The sequence below is a fragment of the Camelus dromedarius genome, chromosome 5, assembly GCF_036321535.1.
Source record: "Camelus dromedarius isolate mCamDro1 chromosome 5, mCamDro1.pat, whole genome shotgun sequence".
In the NCBI taxonomy this organism is placed as follows: domain Eukaryota; kingdom Metazoa; phylum Chordata; class Mammalia; order Artiodactyla; family Camelidae; genus Camelus; species Camelus dromedarius.
The window spans coordinates 40,310,726-40,329,946 of NC_087440.1; the positions used below are offsets into that span (position 1 = coordinate 40,310,726).

Here is a 19,221-nt window from a genome sequence, read left to right on the forward strand (position 1 = left end):
CAAATTTGATTTCAAGTGACAGTGGCCCAGGCAGCTATTGTAGCCTCACATTACTATTGGCATGTTTCAAAAAACAAACAAACCAAACCAAACCAAACAAAACTCATGGCCACCAATAAACACATTCAAATACTAACAAGACACCTACATCAAAAGGGTAGTATTATACAATACAGCTTAAAACATTATATATGTCCTTTTATCCTGTGAGGCAACCCTGTAAGGCAGGGGTCCATTTAATACATGAAAAAGACTAAACCTTAAAGATTTGAAATTACTTGCTGAGAACTATACAGCTAATCATAAATGGCAGAATTAAAAACCAAGGACACAGATACGGAAAAGTGATTTTGTAAGTCAGCCCCGCCTGAATTTAGATCCTACCATCTACAACTTGAAAGACAGGAACAGACACCCCATGACTTTTTGTTCACTGCTGTATGTCCAGTGTCTAGAACAGTGCAAGTAAACAGCAGGTATCAGTAAATATATGTTGAGTAATATTACCAAAAAAAGCACTTAACTTCTTTGGATCTCTGTTTTCTTATCTGGAAATGGAAACAGTTAAGTCCTTGCCTGATATCTGCTGATATAATGTATACACAAAGCATCTGGTAGCTATTTAAGAATTAATAGACTTGACTAGCAGTGTTTTTTCCACAAGACCACCCATCCTCTCACTTCTTCCATAGGCTCTAAGGAAGTAGCAGAGGACAAATGTCAGCATGATTGGCAGGCAAGCTGGTGGTAATCAGGATGGGGAGTGTAAAGAAATAAACTGATGTGGCTCAGTCAAGTAGTCAGCTGTTCTCTTTACTACTCTGTCATAGCAATGACAAAAGATCCTCTAGAAGAATCTGTTAGCTGACTGCTAATTTCAGAACAGAAAGTCTTGGTGGGGAGGGAAGCACCTAATCTATACTCATAAGATGCAAAAAAAAAAAAAAAAAAGAAAGAAAAAAAAAAAGAAAAGAAAAGGGAGGAGGGATATCTAAAGGTAAATGAGACAATAAGAATATTAAGGCAAGAAGACTCAGAGGACCTATACTAATTCAGCCTACAAATGGGCCCATCCATTTCTCTGTAATGTAGCATAATCTTTCCAGTTAATCTAATTCTAATGGATAAAAAACGTCTTTAGGACCAAGGATAAGTACTACCAACAGGGATTGAAACAAAAGGTAGATGCTACTGACAAGTAGAACAAAAGTTAAAAGCAAAGGGACATGGTGCTGCCAATGGTACCATCAAGAATGTGAAAAGACAACTCACAGAATGGGAGCAAATATTTGCAAATTGTGTATCTGCTATGGGACTTGTACCTAAAAACACAAAGAACACTTACAACTCGGTAATAAAAAGATAAAGAACCCACTTTTAAAATGAGCAAAGGGAAAAAAATAAAATAAAATAAAATGAGCAAAGGACAAGAGTAGACATTTCTCCAAAGAAGGTACACAAATCAATAAACATATGAAATGATGCTCGACATTATTAGTCATTAGGGAAATGCAAATCAATGACATATCACTTCACATCCACTAGGATAAATAAATTAAAAAAAAGATGGACAATCATAAATTGTCCATACGTGAGGATGTGGAGACATTGGAACTCATATACACTAGTGGAAATATAAAATGATGCAGCTGCTCTGGAACAGTCTGGAGGTTTCTCAAATGCTAAACACAGAGTTATAATACAACTTACCAATTCTACTTCTAGGTATATACCCAAGAGAACTGAAAACATATCTTCACACAAAAGCTTATGCACGAATGTTTGTCACAGCATTACTTACAATTGCCCCAAAGTGGAAACAACCCAAGTATCTATCAACTGATTAATGGATAAACAAAATGTGATAGATCCATACAGCAGAATGGATTTTATATTTTATATTTTTTTATTAAAAAATATAATAAAATAAAATATATAAATAAAAAAAATAAAATACTGATAAATGCTACAACTCGGATGAACCTTGAAAAAACTATAGTAAGTGAAAGACACCAAACACAGAAGGGTACATATTTTATGATTCCATATATATGAAATGTCCAGAATAGGCAAATCCACAGAGATAGAAAATAGATGAGTGGTTGCCAGGGGCTGAAGAGAGAGGGTAGTGGGGAGGGCCTGCTAATGGGGACAAGACTTACTGGGATGATGAAAATATTCTCGAATTAATAGAAATAGCCACACAACCTCGGTAATATACTAAAAACCACTGAACTGTACACTTTAAATGAGAAAATTTTACAGTGTGTAAATTATATCTCAATATAGCTCATTTAACCTAAACATCAGAGGAAGATGAAAATGTGGGCACTGTGTAAGCAAACTCTTCTAAATTCACATTCTAACTTCCAAAGAGTGGACAGTCAGAGCAGGAGCACAGATACTTCATGTTGTGGATCCATGGATCCCATGAAGATAGAAAACACCTGCTATTTCTCAGCCACTGGGAGAAATCCATTTAATTCTCTAAATAAGCCCCCTAAGGATAAACCTCATGCCATAGTCAGGTATAAGGAGCCTGCAGATAAAGGTCAATAGGGATACTGAGGAAACTCAACCTGGAGCTTCTCTCATCACTGAAGCTGGATTTGCTCTAGCCGACCCCATGAGGACACCAGAACTTTACCACTACCATCATCACCTCAAAACTGAACTCAATCTCAGAAGCTACACAAGTAGATGTGAAACCAGAAGGGATATATGTTCCTTGGGGACATATTCCAAACGAATAACATCAGGCCAAGTCATTTTTTCATATCGGTGTGATAGATAAGAGTTTATAAGCGTGACAGAAAACTAAAAAATCAAAATGGAAAAAGATTTGACTTTTTTTACTTGTTGTTTATTGAACACTTGTGTACCTGGCACTTCATATACAGCATTTCAATCAATCTTCACAATAATTCTACTATATATGCAAAGAAGAGATAAGTGATGTTAAATAACTTGCTAAAAAGTTAAACAAGTTGTAAGCGGGGAGGAGGGGGAGAGGTACAATTCTAAACAAAGAAAATCTAGTCAAGTTTATATATTAAAGTTATTTTAACTAAAATTTAAGTGGAGAGGGGAGGGTATAGCTCAAGTGGTAGAGCGCATGCTTAGCATGCATGAGGTCCTGGGTTCAATCCCCAGTACCTCCTCTAAGAATAAACAAACAAACAAACCTAATTACCTCCTCCTACCAAAAAAAAAAAGGAAAATTTAAATGAAAAAGGTGAAAGGATAAGGGTGTATGGAGGAACTAGGATCTAATGTTGCAGAAATCTCAAGTCAGGCTTGAAGCTTAATTATAATATAAAATATAATTTTTAATAGAAAAACTAGTCAATAATAGGAGAAAAATACTAAGCCTCTTGGGCCACCAGCAGCATTATTTCCCCAGCAAAATGCCACTATATTGTATATAGGTAGCAATTTGAAATGTGTACAGCACACACACACACACACACACACACACTCTCTCTCTTTCTCTCTGTCTCTTTCTCTCTCTCATTTTAGTCTCACAATAACCTGAAAGGACATCATTGTCCAACATGGTCAGTCTGACTCAAAAGCCTAAATAAACCCTTTACTATCACACAATTCTGCCTCCCATAAAACTAGAAATTTATGGCTCTTCTCAAACCATAAACAAAAATCAAAGGTAAAAGTATTCTACTGAAACCAAGTGGTAAATGTGTGTATTATTTACTGTACTTTTTTATTGGTTCTGCCTTAATTCTATTATTATTCTTTATATGTATTTTAAAAATTCTTTTCACATTTACTGCACATTTAAGAAAAAAGCAAAAATTTAAGTGGAAAGATATTTGCAACAACATGAAAAAGAGTTTAACATGCATAGTATCTAATGAAGACCTTTCACAAATCTATGACAAACAAACCAAAAGAAAAATGGGCAAAGGACCTGAAAAGCAGATTAAACACTGAGAAATCATCAGATTTGGCAAAGATTAAAAGACTAAAATAACCAATGTTAGCATGAGTGTAGGGAGCCCAGGCCTAGCCTCTATGGCACTCTGGACCTAGATGTCCCTGAATTACCTCATTCATATGCTTATTTTCATACCTGGCAAATTGACATGTTTGTCTCTCCCTTACCTAAACTCTTTAAAGGCATCTTAATTCTTTTCATATCCCCAGCACCTAACCCAGTGTCTAGCCTCTAAGTGACACTCATGAATCACCTAAGCAACATGTCCACGAAACACCATATCAGAGCAATCAGAAATATCTGGTCCTGAGATAAGAGCAAAGATGGCTAGACTCTGATAGTGTTACTTCCTGAGGTTTCTGCGTCTTACCATCCACACAGGTGCTAAAGGCAAAAAAGTCAACGAGTCTTCCACAATTTCTCCTTTCCCACAAAATGATTAAGAATGGCCAATATGAATTATGAAAATTAAGCAAAATTGTGACTCTCAGATTTCCCATTTCTACAACCCTAATTTACTACTGTCATTAAAGCTACAACTATCTGAAGCCTATTTTTAAGGTACAACAAAAAAAAGCTGTGCGAAAAACACTGAACCACTACCTTTCTAGATGGAAGCGATATTCCTAATGTTAAAGGTTAACGTATCCCAATGATTTGTAAATTAGAAAATACTTTGGCATAAGTCAAATAAAACAATGACTGTAAGGAGAAAAACACTGTCCTGGTCCCCAGACATGGCCGTATTATTCTTGCTGGTGGTACACATTGGTATGTTCTTGGTGGGGTTACTGGTGACATACCAATCTTATCTCTTGAAAATAAAAATACAGTTTTTTCCAAAAGTCACTAGACATATAAAAAATCCTTCAGTTTTTACCCTAGTTGCTTTCACAATTTAAAAAAGGACTTAAAAATTTGATTCTTTACCAAAATGAAATCCAAACAAATTTAGATCTTAAAATAAACATCTCTTGGCTTTTTAAGATTCATGTAGAGTAGCAGTTAATAACTAAAATAGATTATATTAAGATATTATTCTGAAATTACACATAAGGGGGAGAGGGTAGAGTATGCACTTAGCATGCACAAGGTCCTGGGCTCAATCCTCAGTACCGCCATTAAAAAATTAATATATAAATAAACCTAATTACCTATCCTTCCAAAAAACAAACAAATGAAATTACATACAATTCATGATGATTCTCCAAAATAAGATAATAAAGAATATAATTACTTATGTTTGTTATTATTTACTTATGTTCTTTATTATTACACAATTACTTATGTTCTTTACTGTAACATAATATACAATAACTTTTGACTGCTGAAGTTTAAAACTCAAAAAGAAAAAAATTTGCACTCAGGTTAACAAAGAGGAGAAAAAAGCATCCCAAAATAGTCACTGTCTCAAAAGTGAAGAGGCTGTAAAAAGCTTTAATGCAAATAAAGATTACTGTAACAAATATCAGTGACTAGCCTATCATAAATGCTTAAGACTTCAGGAAAGCACTGATAATTTTTAACTTAGTGCCATAGATAATGTCATTTAAAATTTTCATATGTGAAAAATCTGCTTTTTTCTTGAATACCTGGATAAAAAAAGAACTTAGTGGAGTATATAAAACTCAGTCCTTATCTTATCAAAAGAACTACTAAAACCCAGCAAGAAATACAGGCATGTTTAAACTATTAGGTAACATAATGAGAACACAGTAGATATCTAAGATATATCTAAGATTTTTTTATTCTTAAACAGAGACAAAACTTTGATGTAGAAGTTATAAAGAAAAAAGAGAAGGAATGTGGTTTTTAAAGCAGTAGACTAATCTTCAAGATACTTTAAGTTAAAAAAGGTATAAATCATAATATGTTACCTTCCACATTAAAAGGGACAGGAGGATGTGTGACTCTGTGTGTGTACGTAACGTTTCTGTATATAAAAATCAGCTCTGGAAAAATACACAAGAAACTATTAACACAAGGATTACATGGGGGCAGGGGGGTAACAGGGTAGCTGGAAAATAGTAAAAGGGAAGCTCTCCTCAGTTCACTGTTTTGTGTATTTTGAATTTGAGCAATGTGACATCAAAAGAAAAAATTAAAAAGTACCTTACCTTGCACCATTGTTCCTAATGACTTCCACAGTTTCTTCAACAAAATATCGATCCTTGACATATGCAAAAATATCATCACAAATTTCATGTAAGCGTGAACGATGTGTAAGGTTGGTCAAGTATAAAACTGGAATAATTAGTGGTTCTGGAAAACTCTGAAGATTCTGTCTTGCTTTTTTTTCTGATTCAAGTGCTTCCTGATAGGTCAGTCCAGGTCTACCCGTCACAGCACAACTCCACACAAGACTGTTGCACAGAATGGTTCGTTCAAAAAAGTCACTGATTAAAAAACAAAAACAAAAATCCATTACCTATCATTTCACAAATTTTACTTTAAAAGCTTACTTTATTGCAAAATTTCACATAGAATTATAGAACTCAAATAAGAGTTTAGTGACTGGTCAACTTACACATTAATACAAACCTAAGAAAAAATACATTTAAACTGGAAAATTTACATTTTACAATTTAGAGGTACATTCAGCCAAAATTGGACTTTGATTTCCATAGTTTTGAAACTGGGAGTGAAACAAAATAAACTCAAACTTTCCCTTTCCTTCTAATTTTTAAGCTTTTTGTTCCAAAGCAATCAAAACACTGATTTAATTCAAGGACTCAACTATGAATTTTAAGAAGCTTTGACATAATACTAGTGAAAAACTGGGGAATCTAAGCATCTATCTCCAATAAGGGAAAGGTTAAGTAAATTACAGTACTTCATAATTAAAAATCAGTCACTAAACAGCATAAGGAGAGTTCTTAAATAACATGCAAATAAGAAAAACAACATTCCAGTCTGCTTCCCTCTTATATTCTTTCAAAGTAAAAGCTTACCAAAACAATACATATAATATGGTCCTACTTACTTTAAAATAAAAAAAGAAAGAAAGAAAAAGGGAAGAAAGGAAGGGAGGAAAGGAAGGAGGGAGAAAGGGAAGGAGGAAAGAAAGGAAGGAAGGGAGGGAAGGAGAGAAAGATAATCTGAGGAAGTATAAAAAACTTCTGGAATGTTATACAAAAATTAAGGTAACAGCTACAGAATGGGGATGGGACTAAGGGACCCAGTGCTTTTCTGCATTGTTGGAATTTCTTAGTATGAGTACTGATTTCTTTTTAAAAATTCTGTTCAGTCATTTTTAAAATGCAAGAGATCTATAATATGGAAAGACTTCTAAGGTATATTAAGTAGAACAAACTCAAATCACTGAATGACATAGTTCCATATGCATTAATTATAATAATAGCAAAAATGTGCGAATATTTGTATCTATACAAATATAACAAACAGATGTTCCCTATGGAGAAAGAGAGGGACTAGGAAGGAAGGAAATAGAAAATTTTGTTCTAAATATTTCTATATAGTTTGAATTTTTACAATGAGCATGTACTCATATTATTTTTATAATAAAAATATTTCTAAAGTAGAAAAGGTTAGATGTATGAAAAAAAAGTTAATAGAGTTGCCTCTAAGTGGTAAGATATGGGTAAATACTTCCCTCCTGAATAATGATATGTAACCAACATAATTCCTCCTTCCTGAAACCCCCCTTTCCTTCTCCTATCATTCTAAAAATTATTAAAACTGTTACATAGTTATTTCCTTGTTAGTATATCTGTATAGGTTATCCTTGTAGCAGTTTAATCTGCAAAGATTTGGGGTAATTCCATTAAGACAGTTTCATTTGTATCTTTGTCTATAGATTCTACAACAACAAAAAGATGAAGTCTATGGAAATAAAGAGAAACTAATCATACCTTAACATAAATGAAATCTAAAGAGATAACATACATATGCCAAGTTGCATGACTAATTCAGTACAAAGAAAATCCTTTTGAAGTATGTACCCTTTAGTAAAGGAGATAATGGATGTCTATCATTAAAATACAAAGTAAAAAGTGATTATTACAAGACAGAGGCAGTTATCCTTCGGGAATTCAGAGGAAGGGAAGGAGAGGCAGGCAAAAAAGACCAAGAAATACTAGAATATTTTTGGGAGGAAGTGGCATTAAGGTTCAGGACTTAAAGGAAAAGTAGAGTTGAGGGGAAAAATGCCAGAGAGAAAAAAGATGAGTATAATCTGTTTCTTATAAGCAAGAAAACCTATGTCAGATAAATAATTTATTAGCTAAGAGAGAGGCAACAGACATACCCAATAGATGGTTATCAACAATGTGGAACAAAATGAATGAAATGGATGGATGGATTTTGAAAGAGTTCTTATTCAATTTTTACTGCCTAAAACAGCAGTACAGAGAAAGACAAATACTGTATGATATCACTTAAATGTAGAACACAAAAAATACAACAAACTAGTGAATACAACAAAAAAGAAGCAGACTCAAAGATAAAGAGAACAAACTAGTGATTACCAGCAGGGAGGGGATGAAGCGGCAATATGAGGGAAGAGTGAGAAGTACAAACTATTGGGTAAGACAGACTACAAGTATGTACTGTACAACATGGGGCATATAGTCAGTATTTTGTAATAACTGTAAATGGAGTATAACCTTTAAAATTGTATAAAACTAAAAAAAAAGTTTGCTTAGAAAGCTTTATAAAAGTTTTAAACTTTTCCTATAGAAACAAACATATCTATAAGACTTAGATTCCCAAGCCACATATGGTTAGCACATAATGTACATGAGGTATATGTCTAATAATTTCAACTCTATCTAGTACTACAGGTAGCCTCTGATCAATGGCGAGGAGAGGGAGAGGGGTGCTAATCAAAAATCCATTATAACTTTACAATCAACCCCCTTAACCACACTCAACTGTAAGAAAAATATACTTCAAATCTAGATATCTTACACATTAACTAGTCTCTAAGCCAGTGCTAAAAGAACTAGAATGCAAGCCACACAGATAATTTAAAATTTTCTAGTAGTCACATTCAAAAATTTCTAAAGAAATAGTAATGAAATTAAATTAATACATTTTATTTAACTCAACATATTCCCAACTATTTCAGTATATAATCAATATTGAAATATTTTACTTATATTTGTACCAAGTCTTCAAAATCCAGTTTTTTTTTTTTCATTTACTTCACATCTTAATTCTGACTAACCACATTTCAAGTCCTTAGTAAACCCTGTGCCAAAGAATGGCTCCTGCATTGGACAGCACAACTCTAGCCATAGCAGGTCACTATTTGATAGCCTGGGGTATTTGGTGCCCCAGCAGGGGGACAGACTCTACACTGAGCTGCAAAACAGTTTAAATTTGTTACCATTGTTTAAAATACCAAGGGAAGCAATGATAAAAGTGTTACAAACCTCCAGGAAACATGTGGGATAGTCAGTAACTGGTGACGTACCTGCCCTTCACACAGGTTACCACCATCCTCTAGCAAAGTCTCTAGAAAAGTGTTCGTACTGTTTGTTTCCTTTGTGTCCATCTTCTCTACAAAGTTCTTATTACATTATAGCCCTGCTGTGCACCAAGATCTACCCTCGGGGGAGGGAGGCAGAGGACACTACCACAGCGGCCATATTTAAGCAAGGGAAAAAAATCCAAGGTTATTTCTCCCTATTCGTTATCCCCTACCAGCATGGCACCATTTCTAACATTACATACCTTCACTTACTTCCATTTCTATAATTCTGCTCTTCATTCATTCATTACACACATTCAAATGTGTAGGATTTTGTTACTAATACTGAACTCTAGGGGATAAGTTACAGTGCCTCTTCAATATTTATATTATAATAATGTAAAATGATGAAACTTTTACAAGGAGCACATTTTATTATTGTGAGCAAAAATTTACAAAATACAAAGTACTATTTTATATCAGTTTAGATGAATATAGATTATTATGTCTCCCATTTATTACTACATTCCGTCAACAATCCTCTTTACCAGAGATGGGTATACCTACTGGCCCAGAAGTCAAATGCAGCCTTTCACTTGTTTTTCTAGTTTTATTGGAACACAACCACACCCATACCTTTATTTAGGTAATGCCCCTGACTGCTTTCTCACTACATTTGCAGAGCTGGGTAGGTATAACAGACACCTGTTTTACCTACCTACGTCCTATAAAGCCTAAAATATTGACTATCCAGCTCTCTAAGAGGAAGTTTGATGACCTCTGCTCTTTATCATTATTTCCTAAGGAAAAATTGCTTCTGAGTTACCAGGTAAAGTACTGGTAAGAACACACTTCTAAAATAAAGTCAACCAACCCTCTAATGAACAAATTAAGGAACAAAGGGCAACATACTGTTGACTTGCTAGGTATTTGGAAAACTTAAAACCTAGTAGAATAAAATGAAAAATGAAGTGACACAAAAACCAGAATCTAAATGCAATTCAGAAAAGGTCTATGCAAAGTGTACTCTGTTTACTTAATGGCCCAAACTATATTAACCAAACATAAAACAAGGTAAGAACGATCTAGCAGAATACTGCAGAAAAGATCTAAGGGACATAAGCAAACTCCCCTGTCCACAGAAAAATTAGCAACTGAGAAATGCAGCCATAGGTTAAAAACTAACATAATTTCTAACTTAAATAGCATATGGTATGCAAGAGATGCAAAGTATGTTTATAAACTCAGAAGAGTGGTAACTGCGAGAAGACAGCATAGGTTTTTCTAACAATTCCCTTCATTGAAGGGGTTATAAGAGCAGGAGATTAGGTGATCATGAGCATGGTGGGCTATACATACCTTACACTATATAGAGAAATAGTAGCTAGATGAAAATTACATTTATTACATTTATTCATAAATGGTCAGGGAAAGTTCAATTAATTAAAAATAAACTTTAGTTTAAAAAAACACTAATGAAATACTACTTTGCACTCTACTTAGTGCTGCCTCAAACAGACTTAGATCTAATAACGTACATGGCAGGCTCCTAAAACCTGCAGATACCAAGCTGGTATAGTAATGAAGTTTTTTTTAATCTAAAGACTAAAACCTTAAGTAGAAATCAACAAAGGTGAAACACTCTAGCTTCATCTTTCAGGACACAACTCATATGTTATCTCCTATTTGAAGGCTTCCTCAACTCCCCAGTAGTTATCAGCTCCATTTTCTATGTTCCCACTACACTGGCTCCATAGCACATATGTGATTTATGCCATTGTGTTATTGACATACATTCATCTCTTACTAGAGGGACAAATTATCTCAGCCTCTCCAAAGACTTTCCAAAGTACAGAGTCAAGAATAAACAAATACATTCTCACTGGCAGTCCACATTCACTTTTATGTATATCTGAAAAGAGAAAGCGTACATGTCAATGGGAAGAAGAGATTAAAGTGTTTGAATCTCAGCTTTACCACATGTACAATATGACTTTGGGTAAGTTACACAATGAATCTGGCTCCCCTTCTGTACAGTGGGAATGATGTCCATAAACAGTGACTATGAAAATTAAGTAAGATAATACAATATGCCCAACATACTATATGTGCTAAGTTTAGTAAATAATATCAACTCTTACTGTTCAGGTACCATATCTGCAGAGAGCTCTTAGAAAAATACACAGAAGAATAACCTATATGGTAGAGGAATAATGTCAGAGGAACACATATAAGACTTGAGAATCTTCAAAGAGAAAGTTTGGCACTAGGAAGAAGAGTGAGAAAAGGGATTAACTGCAGAGGGATTATCAGCGAACACCTAAAATCCAATCACAATGACCCAAATATAAAATCTTTTATCTATTGCTTAGTGGTAGACTATTTGCAAAGAGGGTTAAAGGTGTGCAGGTTCCTTAGACATGACTCTAGTGCTCTTCTCACAAGACATGGAGTCTATTTCACCCCTCTCCCAATCTGGGCTGGCCTTGAGATTGGCTTTCACCAACATAATACAGAAATGACATTGAGAGATGTCCACTCTCACCCTCCTGGAACCCTGAGACAAGCATGTGAAGAAGCCCAAGCTAGCCTTCCGAGGATGAAAAACCACATGGTGAGAAATGCCATCCCAGTATATTAAATCATCACATAGTACACTTTATATATGTTACTATTTTGTCAATTATACCTCAAAAAAGCTGCGCGCGCACACACACACACACACACACACACAAAGAAAACCCATCCCAGCTGAAGTCCCTGACATGACTGAAGCTGCCTCTTACCCATCTAGCTTCAGCCAAGCCTCCAGCTGACTACAGCTAAATGAGTGAGTACAGAGAGACCAGAAGAAACCACAATGGCAACCCACAGAATAGTGGGCAAATAAAATAAGTGGTTGTTTTGAGCCACTAAGTTGTAATGTGGCCTCTTATACTACAATCACTGATATACATATTCTGTCTAAAGAACAGAAACATGGTAGCCTGCTAAGGAGATAAAAGGTTAAAACTCAAAAAGGAAAGTATTTAGGAATCTGTTATACCACCCACAGAAAAAGGATTCACAGACCCTAATATCTGGGTCATGTGGCAGACTTATTCCTAAGGAGGAGCTGGACACCTAATTTGAAGACACTAGCGATCAAGATCAACTTTCCTTGAAAACTCTATGCTTACCAAAGGGCTTTCTGATAATAAGATTTCATACATAGCTGATTATCAGTTTGGGAACTGGTCTATGTATTTACATTTTTCCCCACTGTAAATTGATAGCATGCTGGTTTGTATATATCTAGAACTTAATCACTTCAGAGTGTAGCAAAAAAGTCAAATGTCTGAGCAGACAGGAGACAGTTGTAGCTACATAAAGATCTAGGCAGGCAGCTTGAATCCCAAGTAATGCCCCCATGTTTTGAGTGCATACTTATTGCAAACTTTAATAATAGGAAGAATTCTCCATAGTAGGTATCATGAGATAGTAAATAAGAACACAAACTTAGAGTTTTAGGTATGTGAGTGAGAATTCTAGTGTCACCAATTGCTAGATAGATGGTTTTTGACACTGATCTTGGACTTACTCTCCCTACCTCAATCCCAGCTTCCTCATCTGTAAAAGAGGGTTGTTGAAAGGACTGAATTTAACAAGTGAGGGGCTGATGAACAAAACAAGATGCCTTATAAACTAGTCAAACACTTTTCACTGGAATGCCAGGTTGAAACAGAAGCTGGTTTGTCAGAGATGTTGTGGAAGAGATTCCCACACTTTATATGTATTTCCCATCACTCAAAGATGGGAAATACATGTCAATTCCAAGAGTCTAAAATGGCTAAAATAAGTGATTTTATTTAGGAAATTAAATTCACTAGGTAATACAACAAATCATTTTTCTGTTCCACAAATCTAGAATTTCTGGTATTCAGACCTGACTATTCCATTTTTGAACAATCCAAAGACAAAAAAAGAAAAAAATTAAAACAAAATTGTTGTGAGCTAAGTAAATTACAGGATAAATTTTTATCTCATTTAAGAGATTAAGTTTTGCACTTTATTCTTTTTATCTATGAGCTTTGTTTTTCTTGTGTTTTTTCCCTAGGTTCCATGTATAAGTGAGATCATACAGTATTTGCTTTTCCCTGTGTGACTTACTTCACTTAGTATAGTGCCCTCTAGGTTCATATGTATTATTGCAAATAGCAAGATTTCATTCTTTTTTAAGGCTGAATAATATTTCATTGTGTATATATACCACATCTTCTTCACCCATATATCCATCAATGGACACTTAGGAATACATACCTTGACTATTGTACATAATACTGCAATGAACATGGGATGCACATATCTTTTTGAATTAGTGGTTTCATTTTCTTTGGATAAATACCCAGAAGTGGAATTGCTGGATCATATGGTAGTTCTGTAATTTTTTGAGGAACCCCAATACTGTTTTCCATAATGGCTGTACCAATTTATAGTTCTACCAATAGTGCACAAGGGTTCCCTTTTCCCCACATCTTCCCCAAAACTTGTTATTTCTAGTCTTTTTAATAATAGCCATTCTAACATACGTGTGGTGATATCTCATTATGGTTTTGATTTGCCTTTCCTTGATTAATGATGTAGAGCTCCTGTTGGTTCTCTGTATACTGTCTGTGGAAAAATATCTACTCAGATCTTCTGTTCATTTTAAAATCAAATTGTTTTGTTTTTTGCTATTTTGTTTGAGCTCTTTATGTATTTTGAATTTTAGCCCCCAATCAGATATAAGATTTACAAGGGGGAGGGCATAGCTCAAGCGGTAGAGCACATGCTTAGCATGCATGAGGTCCTGGGTTCAATCCCCTGTACCTCCTCTAAAAATAAATTTAAAAAAAAAACCCTAATTACCCCCCCCAGTAAAATAAATAAGTAATACAATATATGTGGCAGTCTCATTTAAAAAAAAAAAAAGATTTACAAATATTTTTTCCCATTTAGTAGGTTGCCTTTTCATTTTGTTAATGGTTTCCTTCACTGTGCATAAGCGTTTTAGTTTGATGTAGTCCCACTAGTTTATTTTTGTTTTTATTGCTTTTGCTTTTAATGTCAGAGTCAAAAAAACCACTGCTAAGACCTATGTCAAGGAGCTTACCACCTGTGTTTTCTTCTAGGAGTTTTATGGTTTCAGGTCTTACGTTTAAGTCTTTAATCCATTTGGAGTTAATTTTTGTGCATGGTGTGAGAAAGTGGCCCAGTTTCATTCTTCTGCACTTTAGCTTATGCATTCGCCAACAGTTAATGTGCTATTTTTAATGAGTCTTCTTTACTTATGGAAAACAGGTCAAACAAGAGTTAGCAATTAGTTAAAGAGAATACAGTTCAAACAAATAAAGGAGTTGGTACTAGGTAATCAGTAAGAATCCATCATTGTCATAGTCCCTGCCTCAAAGAATTCAGAGTCTAGAAAAAGACAAAATGTGATGCAACAAACACACTGCATTACAGTGCAATAACTGCAGATGTTAACACTAGCTAAAATGGAGGGGGTGACCACTGCTGCTAGAAGGACAAAGGAGGAAGTATTAGGCTATAACATCAAGTAAGATAGACAAGATGGTATTTAACAATTAAAAGGTCACTGGCAACCTCTAATAACCAGAGTTAGGGGCAAAAGTTACTTTGCATTGTGCTGGTAAGTGAACAAGGTGGAGACGTGCAGTGAAACTCTTTGACACTGATTAGAGAAAGTTATATTCAAGAAATCAAAAACCTGAGCAAATAGGTGAGCATAGTGATCTTCAAACAAATACAAAAGAAAAATGTTCAAAATTATGCACTTAAAGGATAATCTTCAAATTCACATAGACCAATCTGTGATTTAATGAATTAGTGAAAACAGAAGTTTCCTTCATAGTTTCTCCAGACTTGTGGAAAAGGTCCGAATACCATAATCTGCAGACCACCATAAACCATCCATTATGAATGCATTTTTAGAAAGATCTCTTTGTAATTATCTAAGAGAAAGTAATCCAAATTTTAACACAATTAAATGGCAGTCTTCTTCCAATTTTGCCAATTCAGGGTTATAAACATTAATACCCAAGAACACCAGTAGTTCTGCTTTGCTCAGAAGAAATGATTAAATACCTTTGCTCTCAAACCAATCACTTCTCTTAAACTGCTCTTGATTTCCAAAAATATAAACACTTCAGCGCACAGAAAACAGAAAATTTAAAAACTAGTTTTTTTTTTAAGACTTTAATGTCATTAAGACTACAGAGGACACAGTTCCTTAAAATTAATGGAAGGTTGGTATGGAATACCAAAAATCTCTCCCTTTATTTGGCATTTCAGATTTCTCCACGATTATAATAAATCATTAAGAACCTAAGTATCTAGGAAGTGTTTGATTCAAGAAGGATAATGGCTATATTCATGCTCCCTTCTAAAGTGAAAAGAGTACCTCAAAAAGGTAAGAGTGCTTATATAAAAGGAGATACGTTTGAAATTTAAGTCCACTTCCTTATTTTGTTGGCACTTTTAAATTCATTTTTTGGAAAAAAAATCAGAATTATCAAGGATTTTAACTTAAACTTTCTTTAAAAATAAGACAGCATCCTTGTCAAGTTACCTAATCCAAGTTCACTTAAGTAGTTACAAGAGTGAACTCTATTTGAGTAACAAAACAAGTCTGTACAGGAGCAGAGTAAGATGTGCACTCCTATTTAAAAGTACTGTCTGCTGAAAAATCTCTCTAGATATAACATGTTTGCGTGTAACTCCCTCTGTGGAGCTGAAGAAAAAGAAGGCTTGCTTAAAATAAAAGCTCAAAGGAACTGTCTTTTCTAACTTCAATACTCATTTCTCAGACAGGTGCAGAGTTTGCCTAAAGCCCTCTCTTCATCAAACCCCCACTCAGAAAAGGTGCCTCCTACACACAATTTATTTGGTTCCTATAATACTTGGTTTCTAAGCCACAAAGGGATTCCTTCTGAGTGGAGAGGATAAAGCATAAGAAAAAGGGAGGATCAGGCTGTTTCAGTGATTGATCAATTCAGGTTCTCACTTGGAGATCCTGTTTAAACACAGAGCTCTAAAACACCCCGTTGTTTGGTGTCACGGGACAAGGGGATCTCTTGGGATAAACCAGGCGAGGGACTAAAAATTTAGAGGGTGAAACTACACACGCAGCAGCTCCGGATTCTTATCAAAACAATAGCGAGTGGCACATGTCAGGCGGCCCACATGCGCAGGGGGATAAAGGAGAGGCTGGCTGGGGCTGCAGTTGAACTTGTCTTAACCCCCTCCCCCAACTCCCACCGCTGCCCTGCCGGCTACGCGAAAGTGAAAACGAGGGGGCGCCCGGGGCCCTGCTCTCTCCCCCGCCCAGCCCCGACTTCTTCCTCACCCGGTCTCCCGGGGGCGGAGACGCTGAGTTCCCCGGGGCCGAGAGTTAGTCACCAAGAAGAGGCGGTGACAGAACGAACGGCTGGCTCCGCACACTCCGAGGCCTAGCCGCACGGGACCGGAGGCGGCCGGCGGAGTCTCTGGTGTCCTGGGTCCCCCGGCCCCCGGCGAGCCCCCTTCTTCCCCGAATCCCAGCTCCGCTCCCCACCCCACCCCCGCCCCAACCCAAGGCAGCTCCAACGTCAGGCTCCACTCCCGACCGAGGAAACGACGCCCAGCCCGGCCGTTTCCTGCCCCCGGGGGCGGGGATTCCCTCCCCGGGCCGGGGGACTGCGGCTCCGTGCCGCTGACCCGAGCGGGGATCCCCTTGGCCGCCGGGCGGGGATCCCGGAACTGGCCCCGGAGCGCGCGTGTGGCCGCGGCAGGGAGGGGCAAGGCGGGGAGTTTCCGCCGCTCGGCGGCCGGGCGGCAGCCGCGACTACAAGCGATCCCCGCGGCCAGGGGGGGACCCCAGCCTCCTCCGCCCAGGCCGGCTCTCCCCACGCGCGCCGCCGCCGGTCGGACTGCCCGGGGGCCCCGCGCAGTCACCGGGTCGGGCTGGGGGACCAGAGAAACTCGGGCCCGCGGCCACCCGTCACTTTCTAGTCGCCCCGCCAGAAGCCCAGGGCGAGGAAAAGAAGAGAGACAAAAGGGCTCTGGGGAGGGAGTCCCCACACTCCCCCGCACCCCCCGCGCCCGGCCCGGCCCTTACTCATAGTGGCGGAAGATCTCGTTGGTGACTTTACAGTAGAAAACTTCCTCGTCGGGCCGCAGGTCCGCGGGCGGCTTCTGTCTCACAAACGGCTTTCGGTGTAGCAGCGGCATCTCGTGTCTGCCGGCGGGCTCACCCGGACCCTCGGCCGCCCGCGCCGCCCCGCTTCCCTATCAAAATTGGAGGGAAAGGAAAGCCGGTAAGGTGGAGAGCGCTCGGCGGCGGCGTGGGCCGGTCCGCGCGCCGGGGGAAGCTCGACTGCCTTTTGTGTGACTGACGCGCCGCGGCTTCTACCGGAGCCGAGGTCGCTCCTGTCGCGGCCAGGGTTCTGAGAGAGCGGAGCCGCCCCACCTCCGCTCGCCCCGCTGCCGGCTCACAATGGGGCCGGACGCCCAGCCGCAGGCCGGCGGGCGCTGCGGGAGCGGCGGCGGCCCCCTCCCCCAGCGCCCGCTCCCTGTCCGCCGCCGCCGCCGCCGCCGCCGCGGGGCTCACAACGTGCTCGGCGCGCTGCCGGCCCGCCCGACGCCGCGAGGGAGCTCGCTGCGGGCGGACCCCGGCGCCGCTCCGCTTTGTTCCCCCACTCGCCTACACTTCCCTGCCGGCGCTGGCCGGCTCCCGAGCGACCACACCGAGCCCCTCACCTGCGAGCACGCCGGCTGCCACTTCTCCACCTTCTCAACTATGAAGGCGGCGAGGGGAGGCTCTGTCCTCCCCGGGGGTCGCTTTTCGCCGGCCCCGCCGCGCCGTCGGCCGCCGCTTCTCCCGCTGCCACGGCCTGGCTCCGCGCGGGGGATCGCGTCCCACCGCCACTTCCCCGCCTCTCGGAGCTCCTGGGAAGTTTCTGATCTACTTTCGGCTCTGAAGGAGGAAGAGCTGTTGGGAGGAGCTTTACACTTCTCGCTTCTACCTTTTTATTGGCTGCTCGATGACTTTTACAGCCTGTCACTGATACAGGAAGAGACGGCGGAGAGCTTGGGAGAGCTACATTATTAATTAATGGAGCAACCCCTTGTGAAGAATCAGAAGCATCCTCCATGTTTGAGATTATCAGCCCAAAGATCTAGGAAGAGCGCTGGGGTTTCATAAACACATGGCTAACAAAGTAAAGCCTTCATCTTCCAGTCTGGCACCAGCGCTTGGTTCGACGATGGGAAAAGGATTCTAATTAAGACTTAACTTGTATTTTAAAGATGGGAAGAGAGATGAAGAATAAGAAATGAACAGTATTTTGATATTTTCTTCTTTTAAGTTAAAATTCTCATGTCTAAAAAAACTTCGCTTGTGTAAACAAACGTTCATCTTGAAAAGAAAATACCTTTCTTGACAGCAGTTCTCTTTAATAATTAGGACAATTCAGTCAAAGACTTAGCAGGGGAAAAGACAAAAAAAGCGTATGTCAGAAAATGTCATCATGCCTATAGGACCCCCCACATATTTAAAACTAGAAACACCTTTAAAAAGTAATATTCAGAATACGGGGCTGAAAATATTTTGCAGAGGATCAGCATTTAATTCAATCACACAGAATTTTAAAGATTATGGATTTACTAGTGACGTTTCTCCTAAGGCAACTTTCCCATATCTATGATTTCCATTTGTGAGAATAATTTTAATGCATATGATACATGTAATTTTTGAATTAAAAAGAATTTTGAAACTACAAATAACTCCAGATATTTGCCAGCTTTGTACTAA

General features: G+C 38.3%; 1 protein-coding gene across 3 annotated transcripts in view; it reads right to left on the reverse strand.

Moving 5' to 3' along the window:
• Window positions 1-18,405, reverse strand: part of BAZ1A (bromodomain adjacent to zinc finger domain 1A) — a 76,903-nt gene extending 58,498 nt beyond the window's left edge. For 2 of the 3 annotated variants that reach the window (XM_031453571.2, XM_031453570.2), the window contains exons 1-3: window positions 18,168-18,405; window positions 17,527-17,696; window positions 6,073-6,351 (exon numbers count right to left, since the gene is read on the reverse strand). In XM_031453571.2, coding sequence (XP_031309431.1) covers window positions 6,073-6,351; window positions 17,527-17,639 — 392 coding nt within the window. In that variant the 5' untranslated portion in view covers window positions 17,640-17,696; window positions 18,168-18,405. The remainder of the gene's footprint in view (window positions 1-6,072; window positions 6,352-17,526; window positions 17,697-18,167) is intronic. The other variant, XM_031453569.2, reaches the window with a different exon arrangement.
• Between the last annotated feature and the right edge of the window lie 816 nt (window positions 18,406-19,221).